This window comes from Protopterus annectens, chromosome 8.part1 (assembly GCF_019279795.1).
Source record: "Protopterus annectens isolate FY-2018-M chromosome 8.part1, PAN1.0, whole genome shotgun sequence".
Classification (NCBI taxonomy): Eukaryota; Metazoa; Chordata; order Ceratodontiformes; family Protopteridae; genus Protopterus; species Protopterus annectens.
Genome location: NC_056742.1, coordinates 71,818,937 through 71,836,942, shown reverse-complemented (window position 1 = coordinate 71,836,942; position 18,006 = coordinate 71,818,937). Strand labels below are relative to the sequence as shown.

Genomic DNA, 18,006 nt, shown 5'->3' with positions numbered 1-18,006 from the left:
GTAGGTCCTCCATCAATCTCAATTCGGAATGGGGGGTCTCATGCAATCTCATTCTCTCAAGCACCCATTCTATACCAGTTGTCCAAGGTATGGAAAAATACAAATCAATAACATTAATTCATAAAAAATTTACTTCCTCATGAAATTCACATTTGTTTATAGCAGCTAAAAATGCCCTTGAGTCTCTACAAATTTGTTCTTCTTTGGCGACATATTTCTTTAATGTAAAATCTACCAACTTTGCTATCACATACGTAATGGAAGCTCTAGCATCAACTAATGCCCTCATGGGGAATTCTGGATGTTCTTATGTATCTTGGGTACACCAAACAATGAGGGAATTTTGGGAGACAGTGAAGAAATGTAGTTAAGTGTTTCAACAGCTATCATACCGTCAATAAACAAATCATTTAAAAACATTCTTATAAGATTGTATGCTATATGCAGTTCATTCACACTTGCTTTTGCATATATTTCACTTTCCAACACTACCTTCATCCTTTTATTATAATCCTCAATGTTCATCAACACTAATCCCCCTCCTTTGTCTGGTTTTAAAGTTCTAATGGGCAAAGATGTAAATAGTTGCAATGCTTCCTTTTCCTTTTTCAAAACGTTCCAGTCATTAGTTTTCACAGGGCAGTTAAGTAAAGCTCTTACATCCAGTTCACACAAGTGCTCAAATAGTAGTAACAAAGGGTGCAAGGGTGGGTTATATATACTCAGCACCTGTGTATTCGAGTGTTGGTCTACTGACATTACCAAACATAATGTTCAAATTCAGTTTGCGGGTATACAGTTTTAAATCCACTAAAGTAGATGACGAGTTAAACCGAGTTGATGGCACAAATGTCAACCCTTTTGCAAACAGTTCAGTTAAGTCAGGGTCTATATCATAACTAGATAAATTATAGGTTTTAAAGTCTCCATTCTTGTTTGTAACTACCCTGCATCCCTTACAGTCACTATTGTGTAAAACCCCACCAGTTACCTTCTCTTTCTGTTGTAAAACTTTGAAGCCCCTCTCGTATTGTATGGCCGCTGGTGGTTCTGTCCTCTGTTGTTCCAAAAACCCTGCATGTCGTCTTGTTGTTGTTGTTGTTGTTGTTGGTGTACATCTTCTTGTTCTCTAGAATTGTTAAAATTATTAACATTATGGTTTGTGTTTTGATTAGGCGTGCTGGTTACCAGTGTTGAGTGCCTATTTCTTTCACTATTACTCGGCCCTGTGTTGGGTGACATCACTTCTTCGTTCTGATTTGCTCTATTACCATTAAGTGGATGGTAATGAGGTTCCTCTTGGCCAATGAAATTGCAGGTTTGAGTTGGAGGTGGTACTGGATAAGCGGTACCATTTCTGTAGTTCTTTATGCCCCTATTTAATTTTTTAATCTTATTCTCAGTATATTTCACAATTTGTTGGTCAATAGATACAAAAATTCTTTTGTAGTCGAACTGGTATCTGAAAACATCATTATCTGACCTAATCTCCCTGTCCACGTCAGTCGTTTCAGATACTAAGTTTTCTGCTGCAAGCAAATAATGTTTGCACGTTAAGTTTATAAGTTCAGGACCATGTTTATTAAAGAGATAGATTAAGTCAGTGTGAAACTCCATTCCTGCATCCAGTCCTGTCAGATATTGCCAGGACCGGACACCGTTCGGAACAACTCCTTCTTTACTGCACTCAGTCAGGTAGCTCACTTCTAATTGTAATTTTTTTTAAGTTTTAGTAGCTTAAGGTTAGCACTTATTGGAATACTTCCCCCAGCCGGTCATCCTGTAGTTACCTCCTCCTTACTTGGCTTAAGTAACGGTTGATCACTAAGCTATCCAGCGAGGTCAGGAAGACCATTGAGCCCCGAGGAAGTCGATCCAGCCAGTAAACCTTTGCCTGGTAAAGCACAATGGCCAGATGTTGTCCTTTGCTCGTTGTTAGGGGTATTCACCCTCATGCTGCACAGTTAGGTACGTTTGCTGTGCTCGCTACCTGTGAGTGGTTGGGCTGAGACAAGCTGACCACTTGTACTGATAGTTCTTCCAACTTTTGAGCCATCACTCCTAACAGAGTAGTTAAATTACCTACTTCTGTTGACAACGGTTGTGATAATTGGGAAGGCTGTGACAAGAGATCCATGGAAATATTCAGCGTTGCTCCAGCAGCCATAAATTGTGAAGACAAATCCAAAATCTGAACAACCACAAACCAACTGCGAACAAACACCACTGAGAGGCAAACGACTGAACTCCACACTTTTAATATGAAAAAAATAAAAATATGTAAAACAAACAATACACGTGAAGCGCTTTTTGTCAGACAAACCACAGATAAAATTCATGCCTTATATAGTGAATGACACACCCTCCCTTCTGTTTAATTACAAGTTAATTACTTAATTGATCAACTCAAAGGTCACACCAAACTGACTTTTTTTTTTCTTCATGCATAAACATTGTAACAGTTCTTGCATAAGCAACAACATGTAATTAAAACCTTTATATCCAGCAATGAACATAATGTCTGCAGTATGAAATACATTCTAAAATTGTTTGTTAAAAAATTATTATATAAAAAGTTATCTACACAAGTGTTTGTATACATCCTTCGTAATATACATAAAATCTGCTCATGTCAATTTCTTCTGTTACTAAATGTAGCTCAAAGGGGCTGTCTCATCTAGACAAACTTCTTAGTTTTAAAATACAAGTTGTAGATGTTACTTCATTTAGACCTGGTGGTCTACTTGCATCTAAACGGAGCTGCCATAACAGTTCATGTTTTTCCAATGCTAACTGGTAGGGGCCCCCTCTAGTGTCAGGTTCATAGGTTCATACTAGGCTATCTGCCCGAGGGCATTTATAAGCCTAGCCCATAGTTTTGTGGCTTACGCCACCCCTTTAGTTTGGAGAAACTATGCCCATTATTTTGCTGTGCCTCTGTCGAGCAGTGACACTGAGGTAACCCCTGGGGTGTATCTGCGATCTCCCATCCATTGGTCAAGATTCCTCTTGAACAAGGCCAGCGAGGTGCTCTGCCTCACATAAACCGGGATTTTGTTCCACAGCATAGGGAGTCTTTGGGTGATGAATCTATCCCTCCAGCACGTCCTATTAATAACCGTGTCGAGGTTTAAGTCTCCCGCCCTTGTGGCTCTGAGGGATCTAGATTTTTTGAGATGAAGCATGTTCATCAAATCTGGGTTTGACATGGCCTTGTATGTCAGGCATAGGTCACCTCTGAGCAAACTGGAGCAAACTGGAGTTCTTTCAGTCGGGCAGCATAAGACAGATTTTTGAGACCCTTTATCCTTTTGGTGAGGAACTTTTGTGGCCTCTCCAGCTGCTGCAAGTGTCGGGTCAGATACATTCCGAGTGGGGCATTGTACTCGATCATTGGTCTGATGAGTGATGAGTATAGGGAGACTATGACTTCCCTTGATCTAGATGTGAATCCCTTCATGATAAGGTGGGCAATGTAGAAGGTCTTCCTAACTACTTTAGCAATATGAGTGTCGAATGAAAGGCTACTGTCCCAGGTCCCTAATAACTTCTTCTGTGTTCAGGGGATTGACACCTATATGGTAGCTAGGGGTAACCTTATTTTTCCCGAAGGGTATGACTATGCATTTCTTGGCATTTAACTTTAGGCCATGGCTCTGGCACCAGTTATCCGTTTCTGTGAGACCCTTCTGAAGGATATCTGTGTCGGATGTGTTTTCAACTACGGCGCCCAGTTTGCAGTCATCTGCAAACTTTTTCAGCCATAACCCTTCTGTGTTTGCTTGTACTTCAGAAAAGTAGATGCCAAACAAGAGTGGGCCCAGGACTGAGCCCTGTGGGACACCACTTGTGACAGGCTTTGAGTCTGACATGGCGCCAGCAACTCTGACCCTGTGGGTTCTGTCACTCAGCCAGTTTGCAACCCATCTTGTAATGTATGGGTTTACATTTAAGTTGATGAGTTTTTCAATGATACCCGAGTGAGGTATTGTATCAAAAGCCTTTGCCAGGTCAAGGTAGGCTGTATGGACTGCCTTTCCCTCGTCAATGGCCTTGGTGACTGTTTCAAAAAAGTCAACCAAGTTTAGAAGGCATGATCTGCCTTTGACAAAGCCAAACTGGGTTGGATCCAAAGTCTGCAAGTTCCCTATGTCTTTATTTATGAGATCCATTACGATCCTCTCCATGGCTTTGCAGATAAGGCTTGTCAAGCTAATGGGACGGTAATTTCCAGGGTCGGTGGAGGCACCGCCTTTGTGGAGTGGGACCACAGTCGCTGTGCGCCACTCCCTGGGTACGTATCCGGAGGTGAGACTAAGATTAAACAGCTGTCCTAACTGTGGGTTTAATTCCTCGTTGAGTTCATGGAGCACACAGCCGGGGACACCATCAGGTCCCATGGATGCTGTGTTCTTTGACTTGGAGAGAGCAGTTCTCACCTGGGCGTTAGAGATGTTTGGGGGGCTACAATCATTTGGTATAGATATCTCTCCTTTAGGGGGGGAGGGGGGGGAGAAGTTTGCACTGAACCTTTCAGCCAGTATGTTGGCAATGTCTGTAGGATCAGTAATCTTCACATCATTTTGAACTAATTCTGAGCATATCTGGGAGTTTCCTCCTAGGTTTCTGACATAGCTAAAGAATGCCTTATGGTTGTCTTTAGAGTCCTTAGCTATTTTTTCTCAAAATTAGCTTTGGATGATTTTATGAGAGCTCTTAGCTTTTTACTTATAGTGATCAGCAGTGTCTTACCTTTTAAGGATTTTGCTCTATCTTTTAGTAGCTTTCTCCTTTTGTTGTAGAGTTTGTTTATGGCTGGGGTCCACCAGACTGGACGCTTGCCTTTGGTACAAAGAGTCTTTGTTTTGCTTGGGATTGCCTGATCCATGCAGCCCTGCAGGTGCTGGTAGAAGGCATTTGTAAGTGATTCAGCGGTTTGAGTAATGTTAACCGCCGGCTCAGGGGCCTTAAAGGAGACCACACTAGTCTTTAGAAGTGTGAAGTCAGCTTTCGAGAAGTTCTTTACTGTGGTCTTTTTCATTTGGGGTGGGGGCGGGATGAGGACCTCCAGAGAGATTAGTTTGTGATCAGATCTCACCAGTGAGGGGTATACTTCCGGCGTTGAACATTGTGCTCCCATGTTCGTGATGATGAGATCAAGTATGTTTTCTCCTCTTGTGGGGATGGTGACTAGTTGTTCCATGGCATTTGAGTTTATGAATTCCAGGAACTTTTGGGCTAGAGTGTTTGGGCTTGAGTAGTGTTCCCAGTCTATATTAGGGTAGTTGAAGTCACCTAGTATGATGGTGTTCGGAGATACATTTATCCCCTCCAGTGTTTTCAGGAAGGCCATATGAGGTTCTTGAGTTTGCGAGGGTGGCCTGTAACATGCTACAAATTGCAGAACAGTCTTGCCTATGGTTAATTGCACCTGGATGGTTTCTGATGCATCATGCGATGCCACCAATCTTGAGGTGTGGGTGTCCTTGATGAATATGGATACCCCTCCTCCTTTCTTGGTATTGTCCGGGTTTTGGGGCCGGAACGCATGATATGAGGTAAAACCTGATAGTGCTGGGGTGCTCTCAGGAGCCTTGAACCAGGTTTCTGTCACAGCACAGACATCGATGTTCTCCATACTGAGAAGGGCCTCGAGTGCGTGCATCTTGAGGTTGAGACTTCTGGCATTGAGCAGCATTACCCTTAGTTTTTTTTCTTTGTTTTGTTCTAGGGTGGTAGGTTTAGAATTTGAGCCTTGCCTAAAAAGGCACTATGGGGGTGGCAAGAGCCTTTGCCAAAATCCGAATCCCAGGGTGACAAGTGCAAGCCGTCCCTTGCGAAGCAGCGTGGCTTGTCCAGCATGTCATCCCAGGCAGACAGACATTGGATCCCCTTTGAATGACACCAGAGTTTAAGCCAATTGTTAAAGCTGATCATCTTATCTCTGTATTGTGGCATCATTCTTGGTGAAGGTAGGATACTGCTCAAGGTCAGGGTCATACCTGCTTGGGCTACATAATCAGAGAGCTCCTCTATGTCTCTTTTCATGTAGTCCAAGGAGGTACGTCTCAGGTCGTTAACACCAGCATGGACAATGATTGAGTCGTACTTGTACCTGCTGTTGAGAGACCTGAGTGCATGCGTTATGTGGCGGATTCTAGCACCCGACAGGCAGCTTACTGTGACCTTCTCCTTAGTCAGTCTGGTGAGCGGGATGTCAGTGTGTCTGACTATGGAGTCACCAATGACTAGTGTGTCTGGCATTGTGTTTGGCCTTAAGGGCTGTGACTGCTTGATTCTCAAGATAAAGGTATGATCAGGATAACTAGCACAATGCCTAGCTAAGGCATTCTCCACTTTCCCTTTATTAATGTTGTATATGTGGTCATACACCCTTTCTCTGAGCTTTCTGTCAGTTTTACCAGCGTGGAATGCTGGACAAGTTTGGCACTGAGCTAAGTACACTACGGATTCTGAGTTAGTTAAACCTTCCATCAATCCTGTATGTCTTATCCCTCACCGAAAAAGCGGTCCCAGGGGCCATAAAATTACAAAAGTTTCATGAGTCACATTTAAACATACTTGAGGTTTTGTATGCTTTGTGCATGTGCCACCCCAATACAACTTTCATGTTCCTACCCCTCTTGAATATCAAGGTTGGTTTGACATTGCAATTTTACTTCAGTCCTTGACCCAAAACTCTTTGAAATGGCAGCTTCATTAGACCTGAAGCTTCTTTTTTGGAAGACTATCTTTCTGGTTGCCATTACATCAGCAAAATGTGTGTTGGAATTATAAGCACTTTCATGGAAAGTGCTTTTTCTTATTTTTTATAAGGTCAGGGTCTCACTAAGGACATACCCCTCCTTCGTTTCCAAGGTGGCTTCTGAATATAACGTGAACAAACAAGTTGAATTGCTAGTGTTCTTTCCAAACTTTGCTAACAAAGGAGAAGACATTGTACATACCTTAGACAGCTCAGGTTCTACTTGCATTGTACTTAGGACTTCAGAAAATCTGACCAATTGTTTATATGCTTTTCTAAGACAAAACTGGGACATTGTGTGTCTAAAGTTGCAATTTCAGAATGGTTAACTGATTTCATTTCCTTTGTTTATAAGTCTAAAGGGCTATCCATACATTCTAAACCTAAGGCTTATTCTACCAGAGCAATGGCATTCTCTGCAGTATTTGCAAAAAAAGAGTACCTGTTAGTGATATTTGTGCTGTGTCAACTTGCTCTACAACTCATAACTTTGCATCTCATTATAAGTTAGATGTTCGGTCTAGAACTCACACATCTTTTGGCTCTGCCATACTCAAGGATGTCCTTCCTTGAGTCCACCCATGTCCCTTTTGGATAGCTTAGGAATTGGTCCTACATGTTGAATCAGACAAAAATAGCCAACCTTGGATATGGAAAATTATGACCATAATGCTAGATCCATGTTGTCTTAAATTCATCTGATTAAACTCCCCTTCCTCCTTTCCTCTTCCAAATTGTCATTTTATTTCTTCTAAGGATTGACCAGACCTTACCTGGACCCTGTCTGCTCATTCCACGTTTCTCTGTAGTGGAATTCTCCTCAACATTCTGTCCTTTTCTCCATTACTTCGTACATTATTTAAGACCAATTTGAGGCAGTCAACTTACTCGATCTGAGCTAATTCAGACAGGAGTGGGGCATTGTTATTAGGGGAGGATTCAGAACTCTCTGATCCAGATCTGACTGGATCTGACATCCCCCATGTTGAACCAGATGAAAATAAGACCGTACAGATTTAGTATTACGGTAAGTACATACCTTTTTCAAAATGTTTGCATTCTAGCTAGTGCCTTTGCTGCCGTCATAGTGCTTTTGTTAGGCAGAGTTCAGTTGATGGGCATTGCATTGTAACTACTATTTCAGTCCTGAAATCTGTTCATATTAAGGTGGCTTTCCATAATGTTGGAAGTCTGAGTTTCCTGGTTGTGAAGCATGTCTGTGTAGTTACAGAATCTTGGTTTAAAGTGCAGAGTACTCCCTCTGTACCATGGTTTTGTGCTTTTTCATATCTTCAGAAGCTATGACAACTGTAGTGGTGTCTCCATAGTTGTCAAGGAACATATTACATCTGTGCAGATTCCTGGTGACTCTCAAATTAAACTCACTGAACTACAGATCTCTCTGGATAGGATTACCACCTAGTATTTTGTTATGGAACACCTTCTTTGTCAGCCGATGATCATGTAAAATTCCTCAGTGCTGTAAATATCTGTCTTAGCAAGAATGACCTTATTTTGAGCATCTTTAAATACATTTAATAAACTGGGACACCTGTACCTCCAATGTAGGATATGCTTAAAATTCCTAAACTTAGTTAACAAAAATTCTCTTGAGCAGTTGGTTAATAAACCTAATAGAAGATGCAGCATTCCTGACCAGATTCTCACAAATATATCTGTCTCTAGCACTTCTCTGGTATATCCTTTCCCAGTGAAGTCTGATCATAAACTTGAGAACGTCTTTAAATCCCCAAAAGCTCTTTCAGGAAATCCCACTGATTTCAAGGACTAGAAGAATGTCAGCCTCAACTTACTGTTTTACAAAATATCAAACTTCACTTAAGACTGCATTTCTCCTTCCTTTGGTAGAGCAGCAAGCTTCATTAAGGAATACTATACCTCTTTAGAAGAATTCTTAGAGCTAGCAGTTTCTGTCAGAGGCAACATGAGATATTCAAAAACCAAACCACTGTCATGGTCCAATGCCATCAGTAAGCTGTACAACAAAAGAATGAAACTCCTTAAATTGTTTAGTAGGGCCAACCCCCCCCCCCCCCCCCCCAAGGATAATATAAAAGCTTTACAAGAAGACTATCAGGTGTACTAAAGAAGCCCTGTTAACTTAGGTTGGGTCAAGATAATTAGAAATCCTCCTTTCGCTATGTTAGCAAACTAAAAAGTAATACAGTACTTTGCTCAAACCTTATTCATAATGATGCCTCTATTCTGACCCAATTAACATTGTCACTATCTATGCAAACACATTTAGTTCCAACCTCTTCTCCTAGACTTCTAATCAAAGCCTCAAAATATCTGAATTCTATTCTCCTCCAATTATCCCCAAATATGATTTAGAACATGCTAACCAAGACCAAAACTATTTCCTCCATGGAGGACCTGACAGTTTACCTGGTTGCTTAAAGCATAATGTTAAATGCAGTCACACTCCTCAAACTGTTTAACCCAATTTTAGTGCCTAATTTAGTCCCTGATGAGTGGTGCAGTGCAGTCATAATGCCCCTCTATATGGGTGTCATTACACAGGCACAAGATATAGGGTTTGATTCTCACCTTGGAAGGGAAACTAGTTAGGCTTAAAATGGCCTGCAAGGTTATTTAGCTTAATACGTGCATGTGAACTGACCCAGGTTATTCTAGCTCTATCATATTTAACTGACTTCATAAAATGTGATGTCAACTTTCGTGTTATAGTTCATCCTCAAAAATTTAGTTTTGTGAAAGGTAGATCCTGTCTGGTAAACTTCTTCAAAAGTGTTACAAAGGCCATGCAGTGCATGTGGCATATTTTGACTTGGCCAAGCCCTTCAACACCCTTCCTCATGCTGGCATAAAAAAGATAATGGTTTTAAAAATTGGCCATTTGTGGTTGGTTGGAGAGCAAACTGAAAGGTAGAACCCACGCAGTATGAGAATGGCAGATGTCTTATCAGAATGTATGAACGCAGTCAGTGGTATCCATCAGGGCTCAGTGCTGTGATATCTCCTTTTTGGTATTTACTTCATAGATCTTCAAGCAGAGTGCTAAGACCTTTGGCCAACAGTAATTGCAGACAACTAAAAACTGGGGGTTGTTAAATTGCACTATGCAACCCAAACCCTGCAGAAGTAACTCTCCCTAGTAAAACCTTAGTGTAATGAAATGGGGTCAAACTAAATGGTAATAATTGTAGTGTCATCAGTTTTGGTAGACTGCCCCTTCCCTTATCATACTTTATAGATAACATACCACTATGAAATGAAAGTATAGTCAAGGACCCAGGTACTTGGGTTGACAACTTCCTTCGTTTTGACCATCATGTGATAGCAGTCAAGAAATCTTTTTATTTAGTTTAGTTCTTTTTATTTATTTTATATGAACATATATACGACATCAGAAAGAAAAATATTAATGCTTTGTACAGACACAATCAAACTTGTATTAATGCCAATTTTGGTTTTTATGCTATAGAAGTGTTACCTATAGATCCCAGTGGTGGCCCTTGGAAAACCCATCTTAAATATAGGGAACTATATTGGTAATTAATTTTAGAATTTATTTGATGCACTACTCGTGCACCAACACCTTTGCCCAACGGTTCGTGGAATTCATAAATTCCAATGCCCTGGATCAACTAATCCATAGTCCCACCAGGGGCTCCAATATCCTAGACCTGGTCATTACCAACATGGGAAATCGATGCTCCCCACTTATGGTCAACCCCTCGTTGGTCAGGTCAGACCATAAGCTAATCACCCTTAACATCCACATCCCACCCCCACCTCCCAGTAAGGAAACCTCCATAAAAAACTTCTCCAAGGCCAATTTCATGCTACTCAAGTCAGAAGTTACAAACTTCATGACACCTATGCAGACGGGAACTGAAAGTTCGACTGCTCAGTCCTACACTAAGGCACTGTACGAGCACATCCACTCATGCATGAATCGTGCCATCCCAAATAGAACTAAGATGCTCTCCTCCAAAAAAAGGAAGCCAATCTGGTGGTCCCCTGCCATAAACATACTTTACAACAAAAGGAAAAAACTGTTGCAAAAAAGAGGAAAAGTCCAGGATGCAAAAAACTCCCTTACCAGCCTCAGTAAGAATCTGAGATCCCTCATAAAATCCTCCAAAGCTAGTTACTAAAATAAAATTGCCAAAGATTCCAAAGACAACCACAAGGCATTCTATAACTATGTCAAGAATCTAAATGGCAATGCTCAGATCTGCTCTGAGCTACAACAGAATGGCATTAAATATACTGATCCCAAGGATATTGCCAATATCCTGGCAGATCGATTCAGTGGCAACTTCACCTCCCCTCACCCCCTAAATGACCCATCTCAGTATTGGAAGATTGCCAAATTCCGGTAATAACAGCCACACATGTAAAAAAGGCACTCTCCAAAGTTAAGAATACAGCATCCATGGGACTAGATGACATCTCGGGCTGTGTACTACATGAACTATAAAATGAACTGGCACCTCACCTATGTGTCATGTTTAATCATACCCTCACCTCAGGCTTCGTGCCCAATGAGTGACGCACAGCTACAGTTATCCCACTCCACAAGGGGGGATCCGCCTTGGATCCCGGGAACTACCGCCCCATCAGTCTGACGAGCCTGATCTGCAAGGCCATGGAACGTATTATCATGGTACGTATAAACAAAGACATTGGCAACCTTAAAACACTGGACCCCACCCAGTTTGGGTTCGTGAAGGGCCGATCTTGTCTCCTGAACCTTATTGACTTCTTCGAATCAGTCTCCAGAGCCGTGGACAAGGGTAAGGCAGTCCACACAGCCTATCTGGATCTCACCAAGGCCTTTGACACCATCCCCCACTCTGGAATCATAGATAAACTTACTAAGCTGGGCATTAATCCCTACGTCACTCGATGGGTTGCCATCTGGCTTACTGACAGAGCCCACACTGTAAAAGTAGCTGACTCCAAATCCAGCTCCAGACAAGTGACAAGTGGAGTACCTCAGGGTTCAGTCCTGGGACCTTTCTTGTTTGGTATCTACTTCTCTGAAGTACAGGCCAACACTAAGGGACTCTGGCTAACAAATTTCGCAGATGACTGCAAACTGGGAGCCATTATTGAATCCCCAAATGATGTGGATACTCTACAAAAGGGCCTTACAGAAACAGATGCTTGGTGCCAGAGCTATGGTCTCAAGCTCAATGCCAAGAAATGTATACTTATCCCCTTTGGGAAAAAACATGTACCCATGAATTATCACATAGGTGGCAGTGCACTAAACACCGAAAGTGTGATAAGAGACTTAGGGACACAGGTGGACAGTGGTCTCACTTTTAATAACCACATCGCCTCAACAGTCAGGAAATCCTTCTATGTGGCACACCTCATCACTAAGGGCTTTTCATCCAGAAAAAAGAAGGTCATTATCCCACTGTGCTCATCCCTCATTAGACCCATTATAGAATACAACGCCCCATTTGGTATGTACCTCTCAAGACATCTGCAACAACTGGAAAGGGCGCAGAAATACCTCACTAAAAGAATCACAGGCCTAAAGCAGAAGCCCTATGCTGACCGCCTTAAAAAACTCCAGCTATACTCTGTCGCATATTGTCTACTCCGAGGCGATCTCTGCTCAAAATACAAGGCCATGTCAAACCCAGAGCTGTTGGACATGCTACACTTAATGAAATCCCAATCCCTCAGAGCCACACGCTCCAGGGATCTAAATCTTGTCATCACAATAAACAAAACATCCTGGAGGAGTAGGTTCATGACCCAGAGACTCCCCAGACTCTGGAATAGACTGCCCATACATGTCAAGAGCGCCTCTTTGGCCTTCTTCAAAAGTCACCTTGATGATTGGATGGGAGAAAGGAAATTCAAATTCACCAAATAGACCAGCAAGGCAGAACGGAGTTCAAATTCATTTATTGTTGTACTATAACAAACTAGTTTCGGCAGAAAATGCCTTCTTCAGTGTAGGACAATACAAGGAAAGGAAATTCACCCCGGGGATCACGTCAGTCGCCCTGCTAGACAGGGGTCCAGGGAAGTAAATAGTGTGGGAAGAAATAGCTAGGGAATTGCTATGGCTAGACTTTTATAGGCCTTAGGGCCGATAGCCTAGTGCCAGCCTATGAACCTATAAGAATCAAATGCATACCCTGGTTTGAATGAAAATGTATTTTTGAAGCCTGTGTCAAGTTGTAATTCACAACTTTGGTCAGTAGATGGTGGTATTAGATAGGTTTTGACACAGACACATTGCATTTATATATGGAGGTAAGGCGGTAGCATTGTTAACCTCACAGCAAGAGGTTCTCCCGTTCGATTCTCGGCTTAGCTTGGAAGTGCCTTCTGTGTGGAGTCTGCATGTCCTCCCCACGGTTGGGTAGCATTCGAAAGACATGCGTGCGTAAATGGACATGCCTTCGTTGAAGGTTGGGTGTCGAGCTGGCACCGCGGCGTTTCTTAAAAATCTACTGCCAATCATTAGTGGACCGGAGTTCCACTGTGGCAACCCCTTACCGGGAAAAAGCCGAAAGACAAACAACATATTTATTATTTAATGTATTTTTATAGATGTATGCATTTATTATGATGTATTAACATGTTCAAATGTCTATATTTTGTGGTTTTAAAGGTTTTTAAACAGTTCTTTTTAACCAACAATGATTTTTAAACAGTGATATTATGTGACTATTCAGAAATGCACTGTTCCTTTCATTTTTGTGGCTTCTTAATCACCCACTTCATTTGATTGGCTTTTGGGCTTTTAAACTTTGTACATAATCAAGGATTTAACTGTTGGCAGCTCATCTGATGAAGTTATAAGATGAAAATGCGGTGAAAACAGTTAAAGCGTTTGTGTGGATTTATCTTTTTTGTCAGTGTGCTTTGGTGTCAACAATAAATGTTTCTTGACTGATATCCAGCTTGCCTTCCTTTTGGGTTTATTGGAAGTTTATCTAAAGCACTTTACCATTTTTTTTCAATTTACTGCTGTAGTATACATGGAAAAGAAGCAGACTGCATTTTAGAGGTTTTTATATTGGACGTATATATCATAGTAACTTGAACCAGAGGGACTTGTATATACTGTTTCAGGACATCAAATAAATGGAAAAAATGTGATGCATTTTCCAAAAGTATTTTGAATATAGTTCATGTATTCGTAATTAAATTAGGAACTTAAACTAGATGTTTTAATGGTGCTCCATGGTATCAAATGAAAGCTTACATAATGCTGCAAAAGATGCTACTGATATCTGCTGTCTATGTGCCGCCATTCTGCATATATTTATACTTATTTAGTAGTACAATATGCATATTTGCATAAATATTATATATTTCAGGTGTTTCCACACAGACAGATTCTAAAACAGCAGTTTAACATGTTGCTCAACATAGAGGTCAGGAATAGTTTTGCAGATAGGTGGGCTACTCTGCAACAAAGAAAATGTGAATTATTTTCCAGAAATATTATGAATGTTATATAATTGTAATTGTATTAATAATATGAGCCAGAAGGTGTTTGGTATTTCATGGTATGAAATGAAAGCACATATGATGCTGCAAAAACTGTCACTGATATATGCTACTTGCAGTTTTTTTTAGTAATGCAGTATGCAGATTTGCATGAGTATCATATTTCTATAAATATCTCTGGCATTATTCACATGGATTCATTCTAGTACAGCTTTTCACATACCCAGTCACCACTGAGGTCAGGAATGGCTCATCGGTCAAATGGGATACTTTGTACTGGAGAAAATCAGGTTTATTTTCCAGAAATGTTACGACCATATGTCATATGTTAATAATTGTATTAATAATTTGAACTATATGGTATTTAGGTGGGACTATATGGCATAAAATGAAAAGTATGCACACTGCCAAAAAATCTTTGCACTGATAGCTGGTGTTCAAGTAGCACTGCTTTGCTTTATTTCTCCATTAAATATGCAGATATGCATACTATCTACAGTCATCTTAAAAATGAAGTGACATCTCTGAACCACTTTGCAGCAAAATGAAAAGATTACCTGTATGAACAAAAGTTTCACTGATAGTTTGAGTCTACTATGGTTACAGAAATATTAATACTTGTTAGCATAACTATAGTAAAATGTACATATTATCAAAGTATTTGATCAATATCAAATTGTCAGTGGCTGATATTTTAATAGCAATTTCATAAAGAGGATTGTGTACCGATTAACTTTTTATCTGACATTTAAAGTTTTGAGATGTATACATTTGTTTACAGGAAGGTTGAAAAACAGTATTCTCATAATTTTGGCACAGGTGAAAGCTGTCTGGACAGTGCATCTCTAGGAATCCGGAATTGTGAGGTTCCACTCAGGCTAGGTGTTAATGAGAAAAAAACAGTGAATGGACAGGTTTTGAAACTCTGCACCGCACCAACCTCTGAAATAAACTCTCCTGCTTGTTAGGCAGTGTGTATCACTGTCTTCCTTTAAACATAAACAGATGATTGAAGAGTATCCACAAATTTACTCCAGGATTGATTGGTATGACTGTGCAGTCTTAAGGGAAGGTACTGGCAAGTCGTGAATGGTCTTAAGAGTCAGTGGCCTTGGTATATCTATGAAAGATGTTCCCATTCATTTTTGGATTCATATGGTAACTGCGTTTAATAAGAGTTAAGAGTAATTTGTTACACAGAGAATTATTTGTTCAGCCTTGGAATTAAGACAGTAACATATTCCTTTATTTCAAAAAAAAAAAAAAAAAAAAACACTAGCTGCTGGTATTGGACATAAAAGGTAGGGGCTGTATATGAGGGTAGTCCCAATATATTTGAATTGGGGCCTGTGTGTGTGTGTGTGTGTGTGTGTGTGTGTGTGTGTGTGTGTGTGTGTGTGTGTGTGTGTGTATATATAAATATAGTAATGTAGAATAACCAAATGAAGGACTAAGCAATACTGCAACAACTTGTGGCCCAGAATGCAATATCGATATATATACTTCCATACAGTTGCATGCATACATAAACACATCCATATTGGCAATAAGCATTACAATACAAATATAAATGTAAGATTAAATAATAATTTAGGTAGAGTAACTACAGACATTCCAAAAATTAAACATTATTACGATTTGAGTTAATATGTATGCTACTGCTAACAAATATTTAAAAATTATTATTTTTTTTTTTTTTAAAGAAAAAGCATCAATACTTTTAATTATGTAGTGCGGTGTATGCATTTGGATTATCTTGGTTATGTAATAAATGTTTCTTCTCTTCCTGAGATGCTATGATTTCTGTAAAAGGCATGTTCTGAATAGCTGCTGCATGGCTGTTATTTGAATGGTGATGCCAACGCTGCACTGTAACATCACTCATCTTGTGAGGAATGGTGAGCATCTGACCCACAGAAGAAATGAGTGTTTATCCTTGCTATGAAATCCATTGCTCAGTAACTTTAACTGTAATCCAAACTTGGCATTTTACTTTTGCATATTATAGAGGATAATTCTGATTAACTGATTTTTGCTGAAGCTTGTTGCTGTCACATTAGCTGTTGATTTTAGTTACTATGTACAGTAATATATATATATATATATATTTTTTAATAAAATAATTGCATTCTGAGAATACATTTCTTTTGATTTAGTGGTCTTTCTAAGTCATTGAGCGCTGTAGAGGAAGAAGAGAGCACAGCATCCTTAAGACCAGAAATTGCCTATAATCTAGTGCACACTATTTTGTTTGGTCTCTTGGCTATAACTACAATGAGGTAAATCTTTCTTTTTTCAGATCTACTTCTTGCTTTCTTTTTTTCTATATTTGCTTCTGAAGATTTCAAAATATAGCCTTTCTGTTTTTGCAGAATGAAGTACCTATGGATTCCACATATGTGTGTGGTTGCATCATTTGGTGTTTGCTCCAAACAGTTATGGAGATGGTTGCTGGGGTTATTTCATCTTTATTCACCTCAAAGGGTTAGTAGTACTTTACATTTTATATGCACTGTTAAATAAAGGCAGTTTCACTTACTGTTCAAGACTGCATTGCATAGTGCAGAGGAGAATTGCCATGAACTTATTAAAGAACTCTTCATCAAGCTGTAGAAATTTATCAAGGATTATAGGATGAAAGATGGTCACCTTCAACACTGTCCTCATCTTTAGGTGGCTTTCTGATATGGTTAAAATAAATATAGAATAAACCAATGAGGGACTAAGCAATACTGCAACAAGTTGTGGCCCAGAATGCTTTGTGCGTACCTAGGCTAAATTGCATTACTTCTAATGTAAGTAACAACATCAGTTGCGTCAAAATGTCACCTAATAAAATTAATTTGCCAGTCAGACATTGTGTTTATACAATGCGGCGAGCATAGAGTGTAAATTATTACTGCCCATTACTGTTCTCATCACCCCTACTGCATGCATAATTCACAAAACAGGTCAGAAACGAATTTCAGGTATTAAAACTTGCTCAAATAATTTCTTAATCACAAAATATGAAATGAGGCATACAGAACACTCAATGATATTCACATAAACCGATAAAGTCTGAATTGCATAAAACAAATAAAATGAGGAAGCGAATGCATTTTCTCTAAGCACATATTTTTCATGTTAATTAAAGATATCTGAGTTATCAGAAGTGTATAAAGTGTTCACATGTTTGTGCCGTACTACGGTAAAGTTATTTCACAGGATACAGACATTACAGAGCATATTTCACAAAGTACAATATTTCGAAAAGTTTGTTGAGCATTTGAATGTTGTTGCAAGCTCACAGAACAGTTTGCTCATACATAATTGCAAGGGCCATATTTTCAGTGTGTTTGTATGTACTTTGTGGGCATGGCAGATGAATTTCGAAAACACAGTGCACTTATGTTTGACAATAATATTGCAGAGAACTGGAGTTTGAGCAAGAGTATAACATGTTCATACAGGCTACACTTTCTGATAAAGATGGCTGTACAAAGGCATTTATTCTACTTAATTTAGCTGGGTCAGAAGCCATTGAAAGGAAGTATTCATTTGTGTATGCACCTGCTGTCTATGCAGGAGAGGGGGAAACTGTCATATTGTTATACAGGCTGAGTCAAGGGAGGACCTTGAGTGCTTAAAATGTAAATTTAGAGAAATGTGTAACCCCAGACAAATGTTACAATGAAAAGGCACTTATTTACACAAGGGATCAAAAGCCTGATGAAACGTTTGCAGCATATATAACTGACTTGAGAAACAAGGCTAAATAA

General features: G+C 39.8%; 1 protein-coding gene across 3 annotated transcripts in view; it reads left to right on the top strand.

Annotated features, from left to right (window-relative positions):
- Window positions 1–18,006, top strand: part of DPY19L3 (dpy-19 like C-mannosyltransferase 3) — a 1,004,768-nt gene that overhangs the window by 777,443 nt on the left and 209,319 nt on the right. For all 3 annotated transcript variants that reach the window (XM_044081679.1, XM_044081680.1, XR_006366062.1), the window contains exons 13-14: window positions 16,402–16,524; window positions 16,618–16,729. In XM_044081679.1, the coding sequence (XP_043937614.1) occupies window positions 16,402–16,524; window positions 16,618–16,729 (235 nt within the window). The remainder of the gene's footprint in view (window positions 1–16,401; window positions 16,525–16,617; window positions 16,730–18,006) is intronic.